Source organism: Neoarius graeffei, chromosome 27 (genome assembly GCF_027579695.1).
Source record: "Neoarius graeffei isolate fNeoGra1 chromosome 27, fNeoGra1.pri, whole genome shotgun sequence".
Classification (NCBI taxonomy): domain Eukaryota; kingdom Metazoa; phylum Chordata; class Actinopteri; order Siluriformes; family Ariidae; genus Neoarius; species Neoarius graeffei.
Window position 1 is genome coordinate 38,118,895 of NC_083595.1, and position 19,323 is coordinate 38,138,217.

At 41.8% G+C, this 19,323-nt stretch overlaps 1 protein-coding gene across 5 annotated transcripts in view; it reads right to left on the reverse strand.

Annotated features, from left to right (window-relative positions):
• znf536 (zinc finger protein 536) overlaps window positions 1–19,323 on the reverse strand; it is a 226,766-nt gene that overhangs the window by 64,655 nt on the left and 142,788 nt on the right. For all 5 annotated transcript variants that reach the window (XM_060911712.1, XM_060911710.1, XM_060911713.1 and 2 more), the window contains one exon: window positions 5,584–5,742. In XM_060911712.1, coding sequence (XP_060767695.1) covers window positions 5,584–5,742 — 159 coding nt within the window. The remainder of the gene's footprint in view (window positions 1–5,583; window positions 5,743–19,323) is intronic.

Genomic DNA, 19,323 nt, shown 5'->3' on the forward strand with positions numbered 1-19,323 from the left:
AGGGTCGCAGGCAAGCTGGAGCCTATCCCAGCTGACTACGGGCGAAAGGCGGGGTACACCCTGGACAAGTCGCCAGGTCATCACAGGGCTGACACATAGACACAGACAACCATTCACACTCACATTCACACCTACGGTCAATTTAGAGTCACCAGTTAACCTAACCTGCATGTCTTTGGACTGTGGGGGAAACCGGAGCACCTGGAGGAAACCCACGCGGACATGGGGAGAACATGCAAACTCCGCACAGAAAGGCCCTCACCGGCCACGGGGCTTGAACCCGGACCTTCTTGCTGTGAGGCGACAGCGCTAACCACTACACCACCGTGCCGCCCCTTTTTTGTTTTTAATAACAATTAATGAATTTAGGGGCACGTGCCTCTTAAATTCTCCACCATTCCTGTCTGCTTCGACATGACCCATTTAAAAAAACTATGTCATAATCACGTGGGGCTGCACAGTGGTGTAGTGGTTAGCGCTGTCGCCTCACAGCAAGAAGGTCCGGGTTCGAACCCCGGGGCCAGCAAGGGCCTTTCTGTATGGAGTTTGCATGTTCTCCCCATGTCCGCGTGGGTTTCCTCCGGGTGCTCCGGTTTCCCCCACAGTCCAAAGACATGCAGGTTAGGTTCACTGGTGACTCTAAATTGACCGTAGGTGTGAATGTGAGTGTGAATGGTTGTCTGTGTCTATGTGTCAGCCCTGTGATGACCTGGTGACTTGTCCAGGGTGTACCCCGCCTTTCGCCCGTAGTCAGCTGGGATAGGCTCCAGCTTGCCTGCGACCCTGTAGAACAGGATAAAGCGGCTAGAGATAATGAGATGAGATATCTCACATGATGGGCTTTTCCCGTTTTGTGCAAAGCATTGTGGGATAGAAATCTGAAACAGAAGAGCAAAATGGAGGACGCAAGTGTGCAAAAGAAACATCGAAGACCGACTACAGTAATAGAGCGTGAGAAGAAAAGAAGTTAGATTTTCTGTCTTAAAATTGTGAATGGAAGCTTTGATACAAATGTTGTTTACCTCGATGTGATCAGCTGCTCGTTTAGTGAGAGAATGATGTACCTGTCAGTGCACGGTCAAAGGTAAACCTGCCCATGCGCACACGGACTTCCTCTGTCTGCTTGACAGTGTGAAGCGCGTGATTTCATGCATATTATTTGCTATGGAATCCCCTCAAATTACATGTAAAGAACTTCCCAGCCACAGAATGTCCTGATATTTTCTGAGATATTACAGAAATAAACATGTATCACAATGACCACATTTCTGAGGGAACTAAATTTCACCGATGTTATGAAATCGAAAGGCTGTCTAGCTTTAAGTATAATAGTATTATTGGGCTTTTTTTCCTACACTGCTAAATTTGATTGTTTTGCTTTAAAATGAAATGGAAATAAAATGCAAATAAAATGTGTTATGTACAGTAGATCATGTAGCATGGTATAGTATAATCTCATCTCATCTCATTATCTCTAGCCACTTTATCCTGTTCTACAGGGTCGCAGGCAAGCTGGAGCCTATCCCAGCTGACTACGGGCGAAAGGCGGGGTACACCCTGGACAAGTCGCCAGGTCATCACAGGGCTGACACATAGACACAGACAACCATTCACACTCACATTCACACCTACGGTCAATTTAGAGTCACCAGTTAACCTAACCTGCATGTCTTTGGACTGTGGGGGAAACCGGAGCACCCGGAGGAAACCCACACAGACACGGGGAGAACATGCAAACTCCGCACAGAATGGCCCTCGCTGGCCATGGGGCTCGAACCTGGACCTTCTTGCTGTGAGGCAACAGCGCTAACCACTACACCACCGTGCCGCCCTGTGCAGCATTGTATATTATAGTATCGTATAGTATAGTGTAGTATAGTGATCTACAGTATCGTATAGTATAGTATAGTATCGTATAGTGTCATATAGTATAGTATAGTATAGTATAGTATAGTATAGTATAGTATAGTATACAGTGGTGCTTGAAAGTTTGTGAACCCTTTATATTTCTGCATAAATATGACCTAAAACATCATCAGATTTTCACACAAGTCCTAAAAGTAGATAAAGAGAACCCAGCTAAGCAAACGAGACAAAAATATTATATTTGGTCATTTATTTATTGAGGAAAATGATCCAATATTACATATCTGTGAGTGGCAAAAGTATGTGAACCTCTAGGATTAGCAGTTAATTTGAAAGTGAAATTAGAGTCAGGTGTTTTCAATCAGTGGGATGACAATCAGGTGTGAGTGGACACCCTGTTTTATTTAAAGAACAGGGATCCATCAAAGTCTGATCTTCACAATCCATGTTTATGGAAGTGTATCATGGCATGAACAAAGGAGATTTCTGAGAACTTCAGAAAAAGCGTTGTTGATGCTCATCAGGCTGGAAAAGGTTACAAAACCATCTCTAAAGAGTTTGGACTCCACCAATCCACAGTCAGACAGATTGTGTACAAATGGAGGAAATTCAAGACCATTGTTACCCTCCCCAGGAGTGGTCGACCAACAAAGATCACTCCAAAAGCAAGGCGTGTAATAGTTGGCAAGGTCACAAAGGACCCTAGGGTAACTTCTAAGCAACTGAAGGCCTCTCTCACATTGGCTAATGTTAATGTTCATGAGTCCACCATCAGAAGAACACTGAACAATAATGGTGTGCATGTCACGGTTGCAAGGAGAAAGCCACTGCTCTCCAAAAAGAACATTGCTGCTCGTCTGCAGTTTGCTAAAGATCATGTGGACAAGCCAGAAGGCTACTGGAAAAATGTTTTGTGGATGAATTAGACCAAAATAGAACTTTTTGGCTTAAATGATAAGCGCTATGTTTGGAGAAAGGAAAACACTGCATTCCAGCATAAGAACCTTATCCCATCTGTGAAACATGGTGGTGGTAGTGTCATGGTTTGGGCCTGTTTTGCTGCATTTGGGCCAGGATGGCTTGCCATCATTGATGGAACGATGAATTCTGAATTATACCAGTGAATTCTAAAGGAAAATGTCAGGACATCTGTCCATGAACTGAATCTCAAGAGAAGGTGGGTCATGCAGCAAGACAATGACCCGAAGCACACAAGTCGTTCTACCAAAGAATGGTTAAAGAAGAATAAAGTTAACATTTTGGAATGGCCAAGTCAAAGTCCTGACCTTAATCCAATGGAAATGTTGTGGAAGGACCTGAAGCGAGCAGTTCATGTGAGGAAACCCACCAACATTCCAGAGTTGAAGCTGTTGTGTACAGAGGAATGGGCTAAAATTCCTCCATTTGGTGTGCAGAACTGATCAACAGTTACCGGAAACGTTTAGTTGCAGTTATTGCTGCACAAGGGGGTCATGCCAGATACTGAAAGCAAAGGTTCACATATTTTTGCCACTCACAGATATGTAATATTTGATCATTTTCCTCAATAAATAAATGACCAAGTATAATATGTTTGTCTCATCTGTTTAGCTGGGTTCTCTTTACTGTATCTACTTTTAGGACTTGTGTGAAAATCTGATAATGTTTTAGGTCATATTTATACAGAAATATAGAACATTCACAAACTTTCAAGCACCACCATAGTATAGTATAGTATAGTATAGTATAGTATAGTATAGTATAGTATAGTATAGTACAGTGCCTTGCAAAAGTATTCATACCCCTTGAACTTTTTCACATTTTTCCACCTTACAACCACAAACTTAAAAGTTTTTTATTGAGATTTTATGTGATAGACCAACACAGAGTAGCACATAATTGTGAAGTGAAATGAAAATGATAAATGGTCTTCAAAATTTTAAACAAATAAAAATCTGAAAAATGTGGTGTGCATTAGTATTCAGCCCCCTGTACTCTGATACCTCTAAATACAATCCAGTGCAATCAATTGCCTTCAGAAGTCATCTAATTAGTTAATAGAGTCCTACTGTGTGTAATTTATTCTCATCATAAATACACTTGTTCTGTGAAGGCCTCAGTGGTTTGTTAGAGAACACTGAAGAACAAACAGCATCATGAAGACCAAAGAACTCACCAAACAGGTCGGGAATAAAGTTCTGGAGAAGTTTAAAGCAGGGTTAGGTTATAAAAAATATCCCAAGCTCTGAACATCTCAAGAAGCATGGTTCAATCCATCATTCAAAAATGGAAAAAGTATGGCACAACTGTAAACCTACCAAGACATGGCTGTCCACCTAAACTGACAGAGCAAGCAAGGAGAGCACTGGTCAGAGAAGCAGCCAAGAGGCCCATGATCACTCTGGAGGAGCTGCAGAAATCCACAGCTCAGGTGGGAGAATCTGTGCACAGGACTACTATAAGTCGTACACTCCACAAATCTGGCCTTTTTGGAAGAGTGGCAAGAAGAAAGCCATTGTTGAAAGATAGGCATAAGAAGCCATGTAGGGGACACAGCAAACATGTGGAAGAAGATGCTTTGGTCAGATGAGACCAAAGTTGAACTTTTTGGCCTAAATGCAAAGCGCTATGTGTGGCGGAAAACTAACACTGCTCATCACCCTGCACACACCATCCCCACTGTGAAACATGGTGGTGGCAGCATCATGCTATGGGGATGCTTTTCTTCAGCAGGGACAGGGAAGCTGGTCAGAGTTGATGGGAAGATGGATGGAGCTAAATACAGGGCAATCCTGGAAGAAAACCTGTTGGAGGCTGCAAGAGACTTGAGACTGGGAAGGAGATTCACCTTCCAGCAAGACAATGACCCTAAACATACAGCCAGAGCTACAATGGAATGGTTTAGATCAAAGAATAGTCATGTGTTAGAATGGGCCAGTCAAAGTCTAGACCTAAATCCCATTGAGCATCTGTGGCAAGACTTGAAAATTGCTGTTCACAGACGTCTCTCCATCCAATCTGGCTGAGCTTGAGCTATTTTGCAAAGAAGAATAGGCAAAAATTTCAGTGTCTAGATGTGCAAAGCTGGTAGAGACATACCACAAAAGACTTGCAGCTGTAATTGCAGCAGAAGGTGTCTCTACAAAGTATTGACGCAGGTGGGCTGAATACTAATGCACATCACATTTTTTAGATTTTTATTTGTTTAAAATTTTGAAGACCATTTATCATTTTGGTTTCACTTCACAATTATGTGCTACTCTGTGTTGGTCTATCACATAAAATCTCAATAAAAAACTTTTAAGTTTGTGGTTGTAAGGTGGAAAAATGTGAAAAAGTTCAAGGGGTATGAATACTTTTTCAAGGCACTGTATAGTATAGTATAGTATAGTATAGTATAGTATAGTATAGTATAGTATAGTATAGTATAGCGCACAGTCATTGGCTGGATGATGGAAAAAGAGGCCATTGACATTTATAATGAGTATTTTAAAGCTTTAAATAAAAATGTAAGGAGTCCAAAGTTGTTTTTCCCCCCTTGGAAATGTAATTAAGCATGAATGTTCAGTTTCCATAACACTCAAGTAAAGTTTACAGTGTGTAACTCCAAAAATACTTAAATACAGTAATTAAGTACAATTACTAAAGTATTTTCCACCCCTGAGTTCTACAATACAAGAACTTGGCGCACTGAAGGGTTCAGTATTTGTTCAGTATTTAGACTCTGTCTTTTCTTACCCGTATGTATTCTCAGGTGGACCTTCAGATGATGGGAAGTGCGGAAGGACTTGCCACAGTAGGGGCAGTCTTTCATGGCGGATCCCACACTCCTCTCTCGGTGCGGGGTAGCAGGAGGAGGAACTGCTCCTGGTGCCTTCGCCATCTCATCCCCAACATCTGAGAGAGTCAGAGCGAGAAAGAGAGAGAAAAACACCGAGAGAGATGTAATTCAGTGAGTATTCAGTTTCACTTCAAACCAGCCACATGCCACTCTGCTTTTCTTCCACTTGTTCATTTTTTTCCCCTCTTTCGTTCTCCTTTCAGCCTTTTTACCACACAAATCTGCTAACACCACACAAAGTCAAACACATCAATGGGTTCACGCGCGCCACTCTTTTTTCCCTGCCGCACTCTCCTCGGTCTGACAGAACGCTGACAGTTCAGAAGCTTTTCAGGTTGCTTTAGAGACGTCGTCCTGACGCCCTCCCCACGTACACACTCCAATTCTTCCATTTTATCCCTCCTATCATCATCTTTACTGGGTAGCATATGGCGGATTGTGTCAAAACGAACAATACAGGAAAGGAAACAGCTATGTCAGCAGTTGGTCTGTGCCTTCGTGTTGCGCCCTGGTTTTGACAGGTGACGTTGGCGGTGTGGCTGATAGGAGAGGGTGATAACGAAGGCCTCATTCTGATTGAGCTGCTGTCACTACAATACTCTAAACGTGTCAAGACCAACAAGCCCCAGTTCGGAGATAATTAACCATACTGAAGTGAGTTATTACAAGAGACATGGATGTTGGAATGGTACATTATGCTGAGGTATTAGCACATATATTTGCACATATGCTTTAATTATTATGCAGCATTAGATCACAAGTTCATGCTCTTGTGACATCTCCATCCATGCAAAGGGCAGATTTTGTAGCTGACCAGCCACATAAAACAATGTAGCATAACTCCTAATCATAAACTTGTGTTTCTGCTGCAGTTTTCATGTTGTAACTTGAACTACAAAAGTACTAATGGAAGTAAAGTAAAGTTTAAAAGGCCAGTTTTACGCTGCGCTACCTGATATGATATATATGTGAGGAAGGAAACGGTCTAAATGGAGCAACCCACTTAGGCAACCGTTCCATGAAATCTTTTTTTCTTTTTCCAGTAATCTTTCCATTTCTTTATATTCTTTCCATCCCTTTTTAAAAATCAAAGTAGATTTAAGAAGTTAAAAGAGAAAGGGTGAAGTCAGCATTCTCTTCCACTCTTGTGACTGATCACGTGCCGGTGATTTGCTTCCCTCGCTTTGCCTACACACATTACATTGTACTGCGTGCCCCATTTTTTGACCCAAACATACACACAATGATACAAACACCTACGCTGACCTAGTTTGAGTTTGTATCCTGATAAATTAGCTTTAGTGACAGGCCTTTTTTGGGAAGATACAGGAAGGGAGGACAATTCACAAACATACAAATATACTAAAAACCCTACAATTGAGTAAAAACTTTCCCTTACTCATTTAAAATGGGCTTAAAAGAAACTGCACAACACACACAGGCACACACACACACACACACACACACATCCAAGCGGCCCAACAGCGGTGTCTTTAATCAGCTGACTGCTTCCCAGCTTTTAATATGGCCGTTCCAATTACTGTAAAATTCATCCTGCGCCGTATAACCACAAATATTGACAGTTTATTGCACAACACATTTATGACATTTGAAGGTCACCCCATATATTACGCTCCATCTTTCTGCCCAGGGTGTCTGGAACACACAGCTTCCCGATAACCCCCCACCTATAACTATTTTCTCTGTATTGATTTTCCATTTCACATCCTCTTTTTATGCAAAAGGGGAAAAAATCGGTAAGAGACACACAATATTAAAATGATTGTCACAAGCCAAGTATAGGCTTCATATTTTAAATTGCTAATATGTACAAACAATAAGTCTCAAGGGTGGGTTTTGTAGATGCTGAACCACAAGAAGCTTATTTTGCACTGTGCTTTAGAGACGTTTACTGTCAATGTAATCAATTGTACTTGGGGGAAATGTAAATGAATGATTTATAATATATGATTAAGTTGTTTGCGTGAAACTTGATGAGAATGAAATAGAACTGAGTGGTTATGATACCGGTATGTGCTGCTAACTTTGGTGGAGTTGATAAGTAACTGTTTAGCCTTATAGAAGTGGTATTGTTCTTTACAAATGGGATATCTGGACAGTGATGAGGTGTGAAGTGTGTATTCAGCTCAGTACTGGGCCTGCATTAATGCACTACAGCAAACTGAAACAAAGAGCTGGGATCAGACCAAGGGCCAGTGGCATGAGCCATCTGGGAGGAGGAGGAGTATCAGTCACTCACCCTGCTGTCTGTCTCATGTCTCACACACATACACACTCAAGCTACTCATCAGCTACCACCAGGGTGTGTATGTGTTTACTGTAAGAGAGGATATGGGCTGTATGTGGATTTGCATCAGTGTGTGTGTGTGTGTGTATGTGTGTGTGTGTGTGTGTGTGTGTGTGTGTGTGTGTGTGTGTGTGTGTGTGTGCATCCTCTGGAGTCCCTCCAGATGGACCACACCCTGTTCCCATTAATGAAAAGAAAGACAACAAAAACAAAAGGCCCCCCTCTCTCTCTTAATGGTACTTTCCCAATCACACTCGCCACACCGAATCAGGTTGTCATGTGGTTTTGATTGCTCTCATATCACTTTCCGGAAATAAAAAAAAAACGCAATCATAAAAACACAAGATGTCTCTTATCTCCATTACAATAATGTGTCACGTGTCTCAGTCAAAGTCATTGACCCCTCTCTTACAGCAGCCTATGTAAGGCAGGAAGAGAAAATGTTACAGAAAAAAAAAATTAAGACAGAGACAGATACACAGAGAGAGAGAGAGAGAGAGAGAGAGAGAGAGGTAAATGTGATGACATCATTTGAAAGGCATTAGGCTTTTAAAAATGCACCCGGGGGGAGTTGATTTCCTTACGCCGGAGCAACACAACACCATCCGGCTGATGCGCGCACTACACGCTCTTTTTTGATTTGGACCGGTGCCATCTTTGTGAACGGGCTGGTTCAGGCGAGTTAATCAATTTGAGGTTTAGTTACACTGCTGAGGCTAGCAATCTAGCTGCTGCTTGAAAAGTAATCGGAATTCGCAGAATTTATTAACCAAACACCAATTATCATTAAATACCACTGCATTATCTCTTACTTTTACTACCTGACAAGGACTACTTAATGAAATTTTAGATTAAAGTTATTTCGCTCGCTGATTTATGGTGGCCGAAGTTCCTAATGCAGTCTCACGGCATGGATCCCAGCTTAGGCAGATTTTATTTTTTTAGATGTATGCCAGCAAATGTTTCATTGGTATCACAACAACGAAGTCTTTTGCCCAGAAAAAGCACTGCAGTCGCATTGCCAGCACTGGCCGTGAAAGGAGCAAACCAAACCCTGACCAGAGTGTCAATGAGGAAATAAATTCATAAAACATAATGAGAATTTAAATCATAAAAAACAGCCTAAATTCAAAAAAGTGTTTATCCCTGCTCTGTTTGTGAGATGAAACAGCCGCAAAATGTGTTACATATAAGGCATGTGGGTAAACAGGGGCACCAGATGTTCTTTGATGTTAATAATGGCATTTATTATTAATATTAATTAGACTGCATTCAGCAATACATTTGGGCCATTTCCAAGTCAATTAAGCAAAATGGCATTCGGGAGATGTTGAAACGACATTTTAAGGCAGGTGTTCAGCGGTCCCCTAATAAAACATTTTCGCAGCGACTGAAAAACAACCCATTTTCAGCAGATTTTCTTTTCTTTGTCTGCAGGAGAGTCGTGTTTTCTTGCTCCAAGCACAAGCATATTTTAAAAAATGCTTCATTTTAGTCATGAACAGTTTTGCCCTGAAAAAACAGACATGTTTTTATGTGCTAGGTATGCCATTAAACACCGATTCACATGATGTGATGATTCTTAAAAAAAAAAAAATAGACCTGATGGGCAGAAATTATGGAGAATATCAAATCAGGATGTTTATTTGTGTTCACTGCAGATTAAATCTCATGGGTATGTGCAACATCATTTTGACAGCTTAATTCTAGGGTATAATATAACACTCATGGCCAAATCGGCATGATCCGGGCACCAAATGCCATACACATGGACCATGCACACTGCTCTATGGCACATCAGCCTAAAAAACTAATTACTCAACACATGGTAGTGGGGTCACAGCAGGGAAACGCTCAGCTGTCTATATAATTCTTATCCTATGTCTAAATAGAAACATAGACATTAACACACAGACAGAGAGAGAGAGAGAGAAAGTTGTAATGCTCTACAACATATAATCTGACTTTAAATAAGGGCTCTGCTGCACATGCTACTTGCAGCTAGCACTGATTTGGCAAGAAGGCCAATTTTTTTTTTTTAAAGCTCGGTGAGGCTCAACCATACAATGGTACATTAACAATCTGTGCATTCATTTATCAGCCGATGCGTTTTTTGGACTGTGCGTTTATGGCGCAGTGCACTTTTCATCGCCGAAAATTAATGAACATGCCTCCCCTCGCAACAAACATGCACCTGTGCCGCCGCGATGCTAATCACAAACATTTATATTTATTAGCGACGGGCTGAGCGAAAGTGGGATTATAAAAGGAGGAGGGAAGACTGTCCTTTTTCTGCTCGCTGAACAGAACAGCACATTTCTCTTTTTTAGAGCACATTTGTTCTGCCTGCTAGTGGAGGGGGTCAGGTGAAATTAAGCTTCAAGCATTCTGCCTTCGATTGCTAGGAATTAGAAATCATTCATGCCTTTACAAGCTTGACTGAATTCACTCTATCAATAACACTGCTTTCGATGCAGTTTAATAGGACACATAAAACACCATGCTTCGATATGAATTGTTATCTCTTTTGCGCTGCAGTCAGAAATTACTTGCTTATGCTGAAAACCTGACCACTATGTCTCAAGGTCTTCATAACACACCCCGTCCAAGCAGCATGAGCCACACACCAGCACAACAACATGACATTGTCTCAGGAGGTCAGCGAGGTGAAAGTAGCAGAACCGTGCAAATGAGCCACATTGACAGTGCTCCTGACCATGGAGGACCCCCTCCTTTCCTCTCTCTCCTTCTCTCTCTCTCTCTCTCTCTCTCTCTCCTGTGCACCCTCCCTCCCTCTGCTAGTGACAGAAGGTGCGCCTCTCCCTCTTTAAAGGCGAAGCCTCTGCCGAGCTGGGGGAACAGGAATGGTGCCATAACTTTCCGGCTGGCACGCGCCCATCTTTGTTTTCTCCTCTCGAGTTGCTTTCAGGCTTCAAAGAGCAGCAAATTTACGGAAAAAAAAGAAAAAGGAAAGAAAAAATAAAGTAATAAACAAGTCCTGGGGAAAAAAAAGTGAAAAGCTGAGGAGGCAGTCAGGTCTCACTAACTGTATTATTCTGCAAGGTGATCAAAGCATGAAGCACAGAGGGGAGGAACAGGAGACTACCTCTGGCCCAATGCAGGAACCCAGGGGCTTCGCAAGATCAGGAACCGTCCTAGGTACGAGTGGGCACAAGCGGGCCCTGAGGGCGGGCATCTCATAAGGAGCTGTGCTTCACTAGGGCCGGCTGCTCTTAATAGTGGTAAATATTCATTGAGTGTTGACGGTTTTGGCAGGAAGGAAGTGTTTATCATTAGTGAAGCCTGAATAGATTCGGTCTGCATAGAGACGACATGATTTCTATGGATCAGTCGTGCAAATCGGCTTCCTGATTTAATTCTACTAAATTAGAAGCTACATTTCTTATGTACATATCCGTGGCCACAGCGATATTAATAAACATTAAAATGACACAAATAGAACAGCAGACTCATCTGCTACTGTGCCTTTAAAACTCTTTAAAGAGTCGACAAAAAAAAAAAACACACATTCTCGCCTGACATTGATTTCCTATTCATTTTTCTAGCTGGCCAAATCAACAAGTACAACAGGCAATCATAAAGCTGACTTACAGATCCATGTCCAAGGCACAGCTACAGCACCCTTCTGAATCCATTACCTTCACTGTAAAGCCATTAGCTTTCAAAAAGCATCACTCCTCTCCTTTCATTGCTTTAATGCGAATTAAAAGAATGCAGTGGTACTTGGAGAAAATTACCATAAGGGTTATGACCTGATGCACAATAGAATTATAAAACCAGACACCAAGACAGACTGTTTCTGTAACACTGATCTGATGAACACCTTAAAAAATGTAACAACCTCCAAGCCTTTAATATGTGGCCTTAAAATCGCTTTTCTTACAGCAAATCTAGTATGTGTCTGGTTTTTTTTTTCCCCTTGAGCCATGGGGCCCATAAATTTTACAGCCAAGGACGTCCGCTGTTTTACTCATATATGCGCTTGTCCAGTGCCTCAGAAAATGAAATAAAACGATTTATCATGCCAAACACAGCGGTATGAGCAGCTCAGAGTCAGGCTGGGATATAAGCCTGTCTCGACACTGCCTCTTTTCCTTATCCTCTATATTAGACATCATTTATTTAACCCACATTAATCTGAGTGAAGTGTCTAATGAAAGTTTTGCGAAATGTAGACGAGGAGTAAAGTAGCTAAGAACAGCCTGGTAGGCGGATTTCTGAAAACGGTGATGATTGATAATAAAATGAAGCGCACGGTGCGAAAGCTGATAACAGCTACATAATCACGCGTGTGAAAGCAAGCACGTGTGTGTTTGTGTATGTGTGAAATGCAGGTTCATTCAATTTTGCTACTGAAACAAAACACATCTATAGTGTATGTCACATTTATACATGATCACTCTTTCTCACTCGTAGCTAAAAAATAGATCAGTGTGATGATTTATGTGTGTTGTAGCTCAACCCCTCTCTATCGCAACCTTTCTCTTTCCACCACTCCTCCTCCCACAGCTTCCATTCCTTCCAGTTTGCCGTGCGTCACCCCTAACACATGTCTGTGAAGAGAGCCCGCTCCTACCGTATTTCCTCCACAGCCAGAATGTTAATTTGTTATGAAGGTCATTGACAGAGAGTAATAATCACCATTGGGGATCTAACAATTTGCCATTTCTGAACATTGCAGCACAGATGACTCAACTATTAATAGACCACCCCCCCCCCAATCTTAATATGACTAAAAACTATTCTGATGATTCCACAGGCCAGAAAAGGCAGCCTTGTGTCTTTATTTCTCATCGTCTATTTTATCTGAGTGGAGATATCTGACATTTGGAGCAAATTAACGTGAACCTAAGCCTGGTGAAAAGCATTGTATAACAGGATATTGAAAATTAAATCACATTTTTACATAGAGAAGGGTCTGACTTCTGCCCTATTGTCTCATTTTTTTTCCCTTTCTTTACTCCCTCCCTTCCTTGCTCTCTTTCTCTCCTTCTCTCCTCCTCTCCCTCTGTCGCTCTGTAAAGGACTGTGTTTGTACAATACCACCAACATGCTGACACTTAAGCACGATCCGAGATTCCATTATATGGATCCGATGCGGCGAAATGTTTACAACTAAACAATAACAGTTTATTTCAAAACTCATTTACCACCGGCCTTGCTGTTGCCAGCGCATACAGACATATGTGTCGGAATTTGTCGGGCGAACAAAATAATTCTGGCCGAAGCTATTTTTATCAGACACCCAGCATTTGTTCATTCTAAATGATCAGCATTTATGGAACAGAGCACGCAAGTTGAATCCTTTATCTACACAGCCTCAACATCTCAAGACTAATTACAAATTAATCTGAATCTGTATATCTACACTAAGAGGGCAATAGCTCAGCACGCTAAGATCTATCTCTTATATATTTATAAATATCCTCACTAGGCGGCATTGGAAGGGATGATCGTGACATAATTGCCTCTCGTCTATACCCATGCAGGGACATCAAGGCCAGAGATTGTGAATATTAATAACTGATCATTAGCTCGATAAGTGTGTGTGAGCTCAAGTTTTGGCTGATTCCATTACGGCTGATCCTGAGGGCTGAGGAGCAGCAGGCGAAGGTCACATGTGTCATAACCAACTCTCTATCTTTCTCTCTTCGGTCACTGGATAACTTACATTATCTAAGAATAATTTTAAAAGCTGTAATCATGGACATGATTTTTAATCAAGAGTCTTACTCTAGCGGTAGTAAATTGTAGTAGTAGAGCTGTCTAGTGGACTTTTCTATTTGATTGAAAATATAAATGTAGCCGCTGCAAATTTAATTCACCGCAACACAGATCAAACTGGCATCTACACTCAAAAAAAAGAAATTATTTTCCCAGGTCAGCTGATCATGCACCTGTGATACCCCATCGCCCGTACATGTCTGCTGTCTCCGACCCCCCTGCTTCGCCCAGGGCCTGGCGTGCTCTTACACTGCGGTGAACCTCTGGGCACCTTGACTGCTGTTAACTGCTTGTGGCACGAGCAAAGGAAATGGGTCATTAAATGAAACGAGCCAGGGCCAACCTCCCAGACTCCCAGAGCTGTTTCCAATCAGATAGCTTCCTTTAGCAGGAGCCAAAGTCTCACACAGCATTAGCGTCATTAAAGGGCCCTACATGCTCTCTCTCTTCTCTCTCTCTCTCTCTCTCTCTCTCTGTCTGTCTCCCGGCCGCTGCCCCTGCTAATGCAAGTTGCACTGTGAATCGCAATGATGGAGTTTTTGATGCGGGGAGGAAAAGTGCAGGCATCTTTCATCAAGGTAAATACTTCAGAAAAATTCCGTCCATGGCAAAGAGTTACCATGGCTTGTCAGATAGACACTCACTTGACAGTCCTTCATCTCTCTCTCTCTCTCTCAGACTGTCTATCAGTCTTCTTTCCCTACTTCACCTTTCCACACACAAAGTCTTCTTGGAAGTGTGTGTGTGTGTGTGGCAAGGCTTTCTGACGAGGCCCTATATTTATACAACTGAAAATAGAATGAGTCCTTGCTGCCAATCAAAGCGCAAAACATGTACCGGAGAAACACATTATCACAGACGTGGAAACTCGCTCACACTTGTTGCCTCCGTGTCTGTATATTCCTCCTTTCTTTTTCATTTTCAGGAGTGATAAATGAACCGTGTGCGATTCTCACACCTGTCCTTGCATCCTTTCCTCACCACCATGATAAGGGATTTCATTAACGGCAGAACGTTTGGGCTGAGGGAAACATAATTGCTTGGCTGTTGTTGTTACCTCCACCGACACCCTAATTTCCTCCTTCCCTTACTCTTGACTGTTAAGTGATCATTATATCAAGAAGCAAAGGTAGCAAGGTTACAATATCGACATGTGCTCAAAACGCAACTCAGGATTTGTAGCGCTGAATCAAAGGGAGAAGGAAGACTTAAAAAGAAGGAAGGAAAGGGAAAAATGGGTGTATAATGTGGTAATAGAATGACAGTGGAAGTGAGAGATAAGATCAATCAGGAAAGATCACAGCATTCGGTAATGATTTAAGCGCTCAGACCGCTCCCTCTAATAGTCCTTGATGGATAACTGTATGAAAAAGATACATAATTTTTGACTTGCCATTTACACAGCATTGCACCTGAAAGCTGGCTGGAATAATAGACAGTTTAAAATGTCAGGGAACTAACTAAGAAAGAGAGACGGATCGGCCAGCAGAATCTTAATTAGGAAAGCCAGCTAATGGTCCTGGCAGCTCAAGAGGGAGGAAAGAGAGAGTGAGATAGAGAAAGGGAAAAAAAGAGTGGTTAGAGAAAGGAAGTGCTCTTCTGAAATACACAACACTTCCCAGAAATACTTTGGACCAATTAGCTTAGGCCTCTCCTCCTCATTTGTAGTTCTTTTTCCTCCCTCTCTCTGTTCTTTACCCATTTATATGTTTTTTTGTCTTTTTTTTTCTTTTTTTTTCCAAAAGGCTGACCAGTCACATTGCAAATATATATCTAGTTGTGAACCCCATCAAGAATACGCTCTGTCTGGAAACGCATGTATAGGATTTACCTATCTATCCCAGAGCAGACCTGCGTGTTGAGCGCCAGCCAGAAGCGCATGATTGTGTTAATTAATCTGCCATTGTGAGCAGAGGGAACAGCTGCAGTGGCTCTCGTGGCTGCGTTGTCAAAGCAAAACAATGCTGTGTTAAGCTTCCCCCGCTGAATCTTCCCATTACAAAGCAGCTCCAATACAGGGGCTAAATTCATAAAACCCACAGATCAATTTTTACCAGCGCTAATGTCTGACCTTTAAAGGGAAAGGGGTTTATACATGCTTCATTCCCTGCTTGAAATATGGTCAGATATGTGACACCTAGTATTTAAGCCAACACCTTGGGCTTAGAAAACAGAGAGATTGGGGAAGAGAGGAAGATGTGGGGTGTGGGGCCAAACAGAGAGAGAGAGAGAGAGAGAGAGAGAGAGAGAGAGAGAGAGAGAGAGAGGAAGGTAGGAGCCAAAGAGGTCTGATTTCTTAAACAGAGACAAACAGAAGAGCACCAGGATTCACCAGCTGGGCGCTGGTATTTTAAAACAATACGTCTAACACGATTAGGAGGCAGCCATCGATCTCTGTTATGTGGATTTAATTTACGAAGGGTAGAAAGCGAGAGAGCATGGGGAGGGGTTTGTAGAAAAAACAAATCTGTGACAGTTTCCGATGCATCCGTAAGAAGTGAGCAAGTACAAAAGGTGTCAAATGGAAAGGTGACAAAAAGCACAATGTAATCTGCTCAGACCAGATAACAAACTAAAGTGTGTTATATTGATGAGATTGCAAATATGCTACATACAGCTACAGAAATCCAAAGGCAGTAATAAAAGTGATGATTTGCAGATCATGTTCTGCTGTTCTTTTAATTTAAATGAAATGAATTTAGAGAAATAAATAAAATAAATGTGATGCGTTAGGATTTGATATGTGTGTGTGTGTGTGTGTGTGTGTGTGTGTGTGTGTGTGTGAGGGCTGACTGAGGACTTTATGGACGATTTCTATCAGGGACTTGGGCAGGGTTGGACCAACACTTGGGAGTTGGAGGAAAAGATTGCTTCGAGATTCTCTGGAAGAGCCATGGGGGGGGAAGATGCCGCTTTCTAGTGCACTGGTTTCCAGAGAGACAGCGATGCGTCTCGAGAAACTCATGCGGCTCCCTGGACCTCGACCCACTCACTGCAGTGGGAGACCGTCTGTTTAGGCAAAGCCCCTCCAAAAAGCCCACCAAGCATGCCAAGCATTTAAAGAGGAATAAAAAAAAATTAAAAAATAAAGAAACTCCCTAAGGCTGACTCAAAGTGCTGCTCTCTGTTTAACCAACATCACCTCGAGTTGAGAACGAGGACACTGCAAGGCAGGAAGGAGAACCTTTTCCAAAATGCACACTCGAATCATAAACGTAGGAAGCAAGCATCTTGAATGCAGATTTAGCTACAGGACTTGGTTGAAAGTACATAAGTAAGAATCTTTGCTTAATTTTTCAAAGTTGGAAACAGTAACCAATGAATACTCTCCTGTGCTGCTGCTCGTGTGTGTGTGTGGTGTGTGTGTGGTGTTTGTGTGTGTCAGAGACAAGCTGAAGGAGGATTTTCTGAAAGCTTGCAGATGGAGAACGATGCCATGGTGTGAACACACGTCTCCAAAGTGTCGCTTGCTCGCCCATCTCACCTGTCCACCAGGCAGCGTCACAGTGAGCCGTCAGATGCTCCACTTACCGCTACAGTAAGCATGAGATAAGAAAAATCTGACTGTTAGCGCACGTTTCCGTCACCACAGCGAATGTTTCAATGTTTCAGAAGACACATGGTAACCTTTTGCCAATGAATCATTACTGTGTCTTGTGTTGGATTACCGTGATGAGATGTGCACTGTCCTATTCTACATCATTCATGTACTGTAACAGGATTTCAGTTCAAGATCTGTCAAAGACATTTGGAATCAGGATGTGTTGACTTAAGATCTGTGCCTACACCAACTTTTTTTTTTTCTCATGCCTAACCATGCCGAGCCTTGTGGGGAGTAAAAATAAACTTTATCGAAATAGATCCTCATTGACATGGTGCCATGTTCAGGCTGTGAGCAGCTTGTGTCTCATAAACATAATTCAGAAACGTCCTCCAAACTTTTTTCTCCTCTCTTGAAAGTTCAAGTTGTTCCTTTTTCATCCCCACTTCTCCTGCATTCTTTATGACAAGTATGAGGAAAAAAAAAAAAGACAAGTCCCAGAACTATAAAAGTAAAATCCCAACCAATTCTTTTGTGAAGCAAGGGCTATATCGAGGTCCATGAGGAAAGCAGCTCTGATGATCTTTCATGAATCCTCAACCCTGTGTCTAATGGGAAATACCTGTTCCTGGCAGGGGGAAGTGCTTCAGCAGCATGATTACACCTCACCTGCAGCCAGAGCCAGGAGAGAGGTGGCATTTAGGCACTCTGTCCCCAGTGAGGGGCTCACAGAGCTCAGCCATGGTTTTAACCACGTTAAGGGAGCGGGCTGAGCCGCAGTACTAAACCCCCACTAAATCTAATGCCTCCAGGGAAGAGAGCAAAAACTTCTCATAGACCTGCTGCTAAAACACCCAAATCTCTACAATAACGGCCCTTGGGTATAATCAACAAAATGTCAGGGCCTTCAGAAAAAAAGTTGCATCTGATTTTTTTTTTCTCTCAGTAATATCTTAAAGTACAACAGGCCTTAGGGAGAATAATTTAATAAGTTAAACCTAATACTTTATTAGGATTAAAATGACCCATTTTTTTTATTTGAAACAATACTAATTATGAGTTTCCAAATTTAAAATATGTCTGAATTTCTGATTTCTTTTATAACCTTTAATAAAATTTGTATTTGTTTTATTCAGGGCTGCATTTCTCAAAAGCACTGTACCTGTAGCACAAATATGACTGTTTAATGGTAAATCTCTCTCTCAGTTACAATCATAACTTTATAATACTATTTGGAAACATGGCCCTTATCATTTGACAAATGAAAATGTTCTTGACAAGCCTTGGTAAAAAATGAATTGTTTTAGTCCCGGTCATATTTCTTTTGTTCAATTTGTTTCAATATAGTTGTATTGTTAGTGACTGAGATATATTCTCACACACAAACACACACACACACACACACACACACACACACACACACACACACACACACACACACACACATACAGTGGTGCTTGAAAGTTTGTGAACCCTTTAGAATTTTCTATATTTCTGCATAAATATGACCTAAAACATCATCAGATTTTCACACAAGTCCTAAAAGTAGATAAAGAGAACCCAGTTAAAAAAATGAGACAAAAATATTATACTTGGTCATTTATTTATTGAGGAAAATGAGCCAATATTACATATCTGTGAGTGGCAAAAGTATGTGAACCTCTAGGATTAGCAGTTAATTTGAAGGTGAAATTAGAGTCAGGTGTGTTCAATCAATGGGATGACAATCAGGTGTGAGTGGGCACCCTGTTTTATTTAAAGAACAGGGATCTATCAAAGTCTGATCTTCACAACACATGTTTGTGGAAGTGTATCATGGCACGAACAAAGGAGATTTCTGAGGACCTCAGAAAAAGCGTTGATGATGCTCATCAGGCTGGAAAAGGTTACAAAACAATCTCTAAAGAGTTTGGACTCCACCAATCCACAGTCAGACAGATTGTGTACAAATGGAGGAAATTCAAGACCATTGTTACCCTCCCCAGGAGTGGTCGACCAACAAAGATCACTCCAAGAGCAAGGCGTGTAATAGTCAGCGAGGTC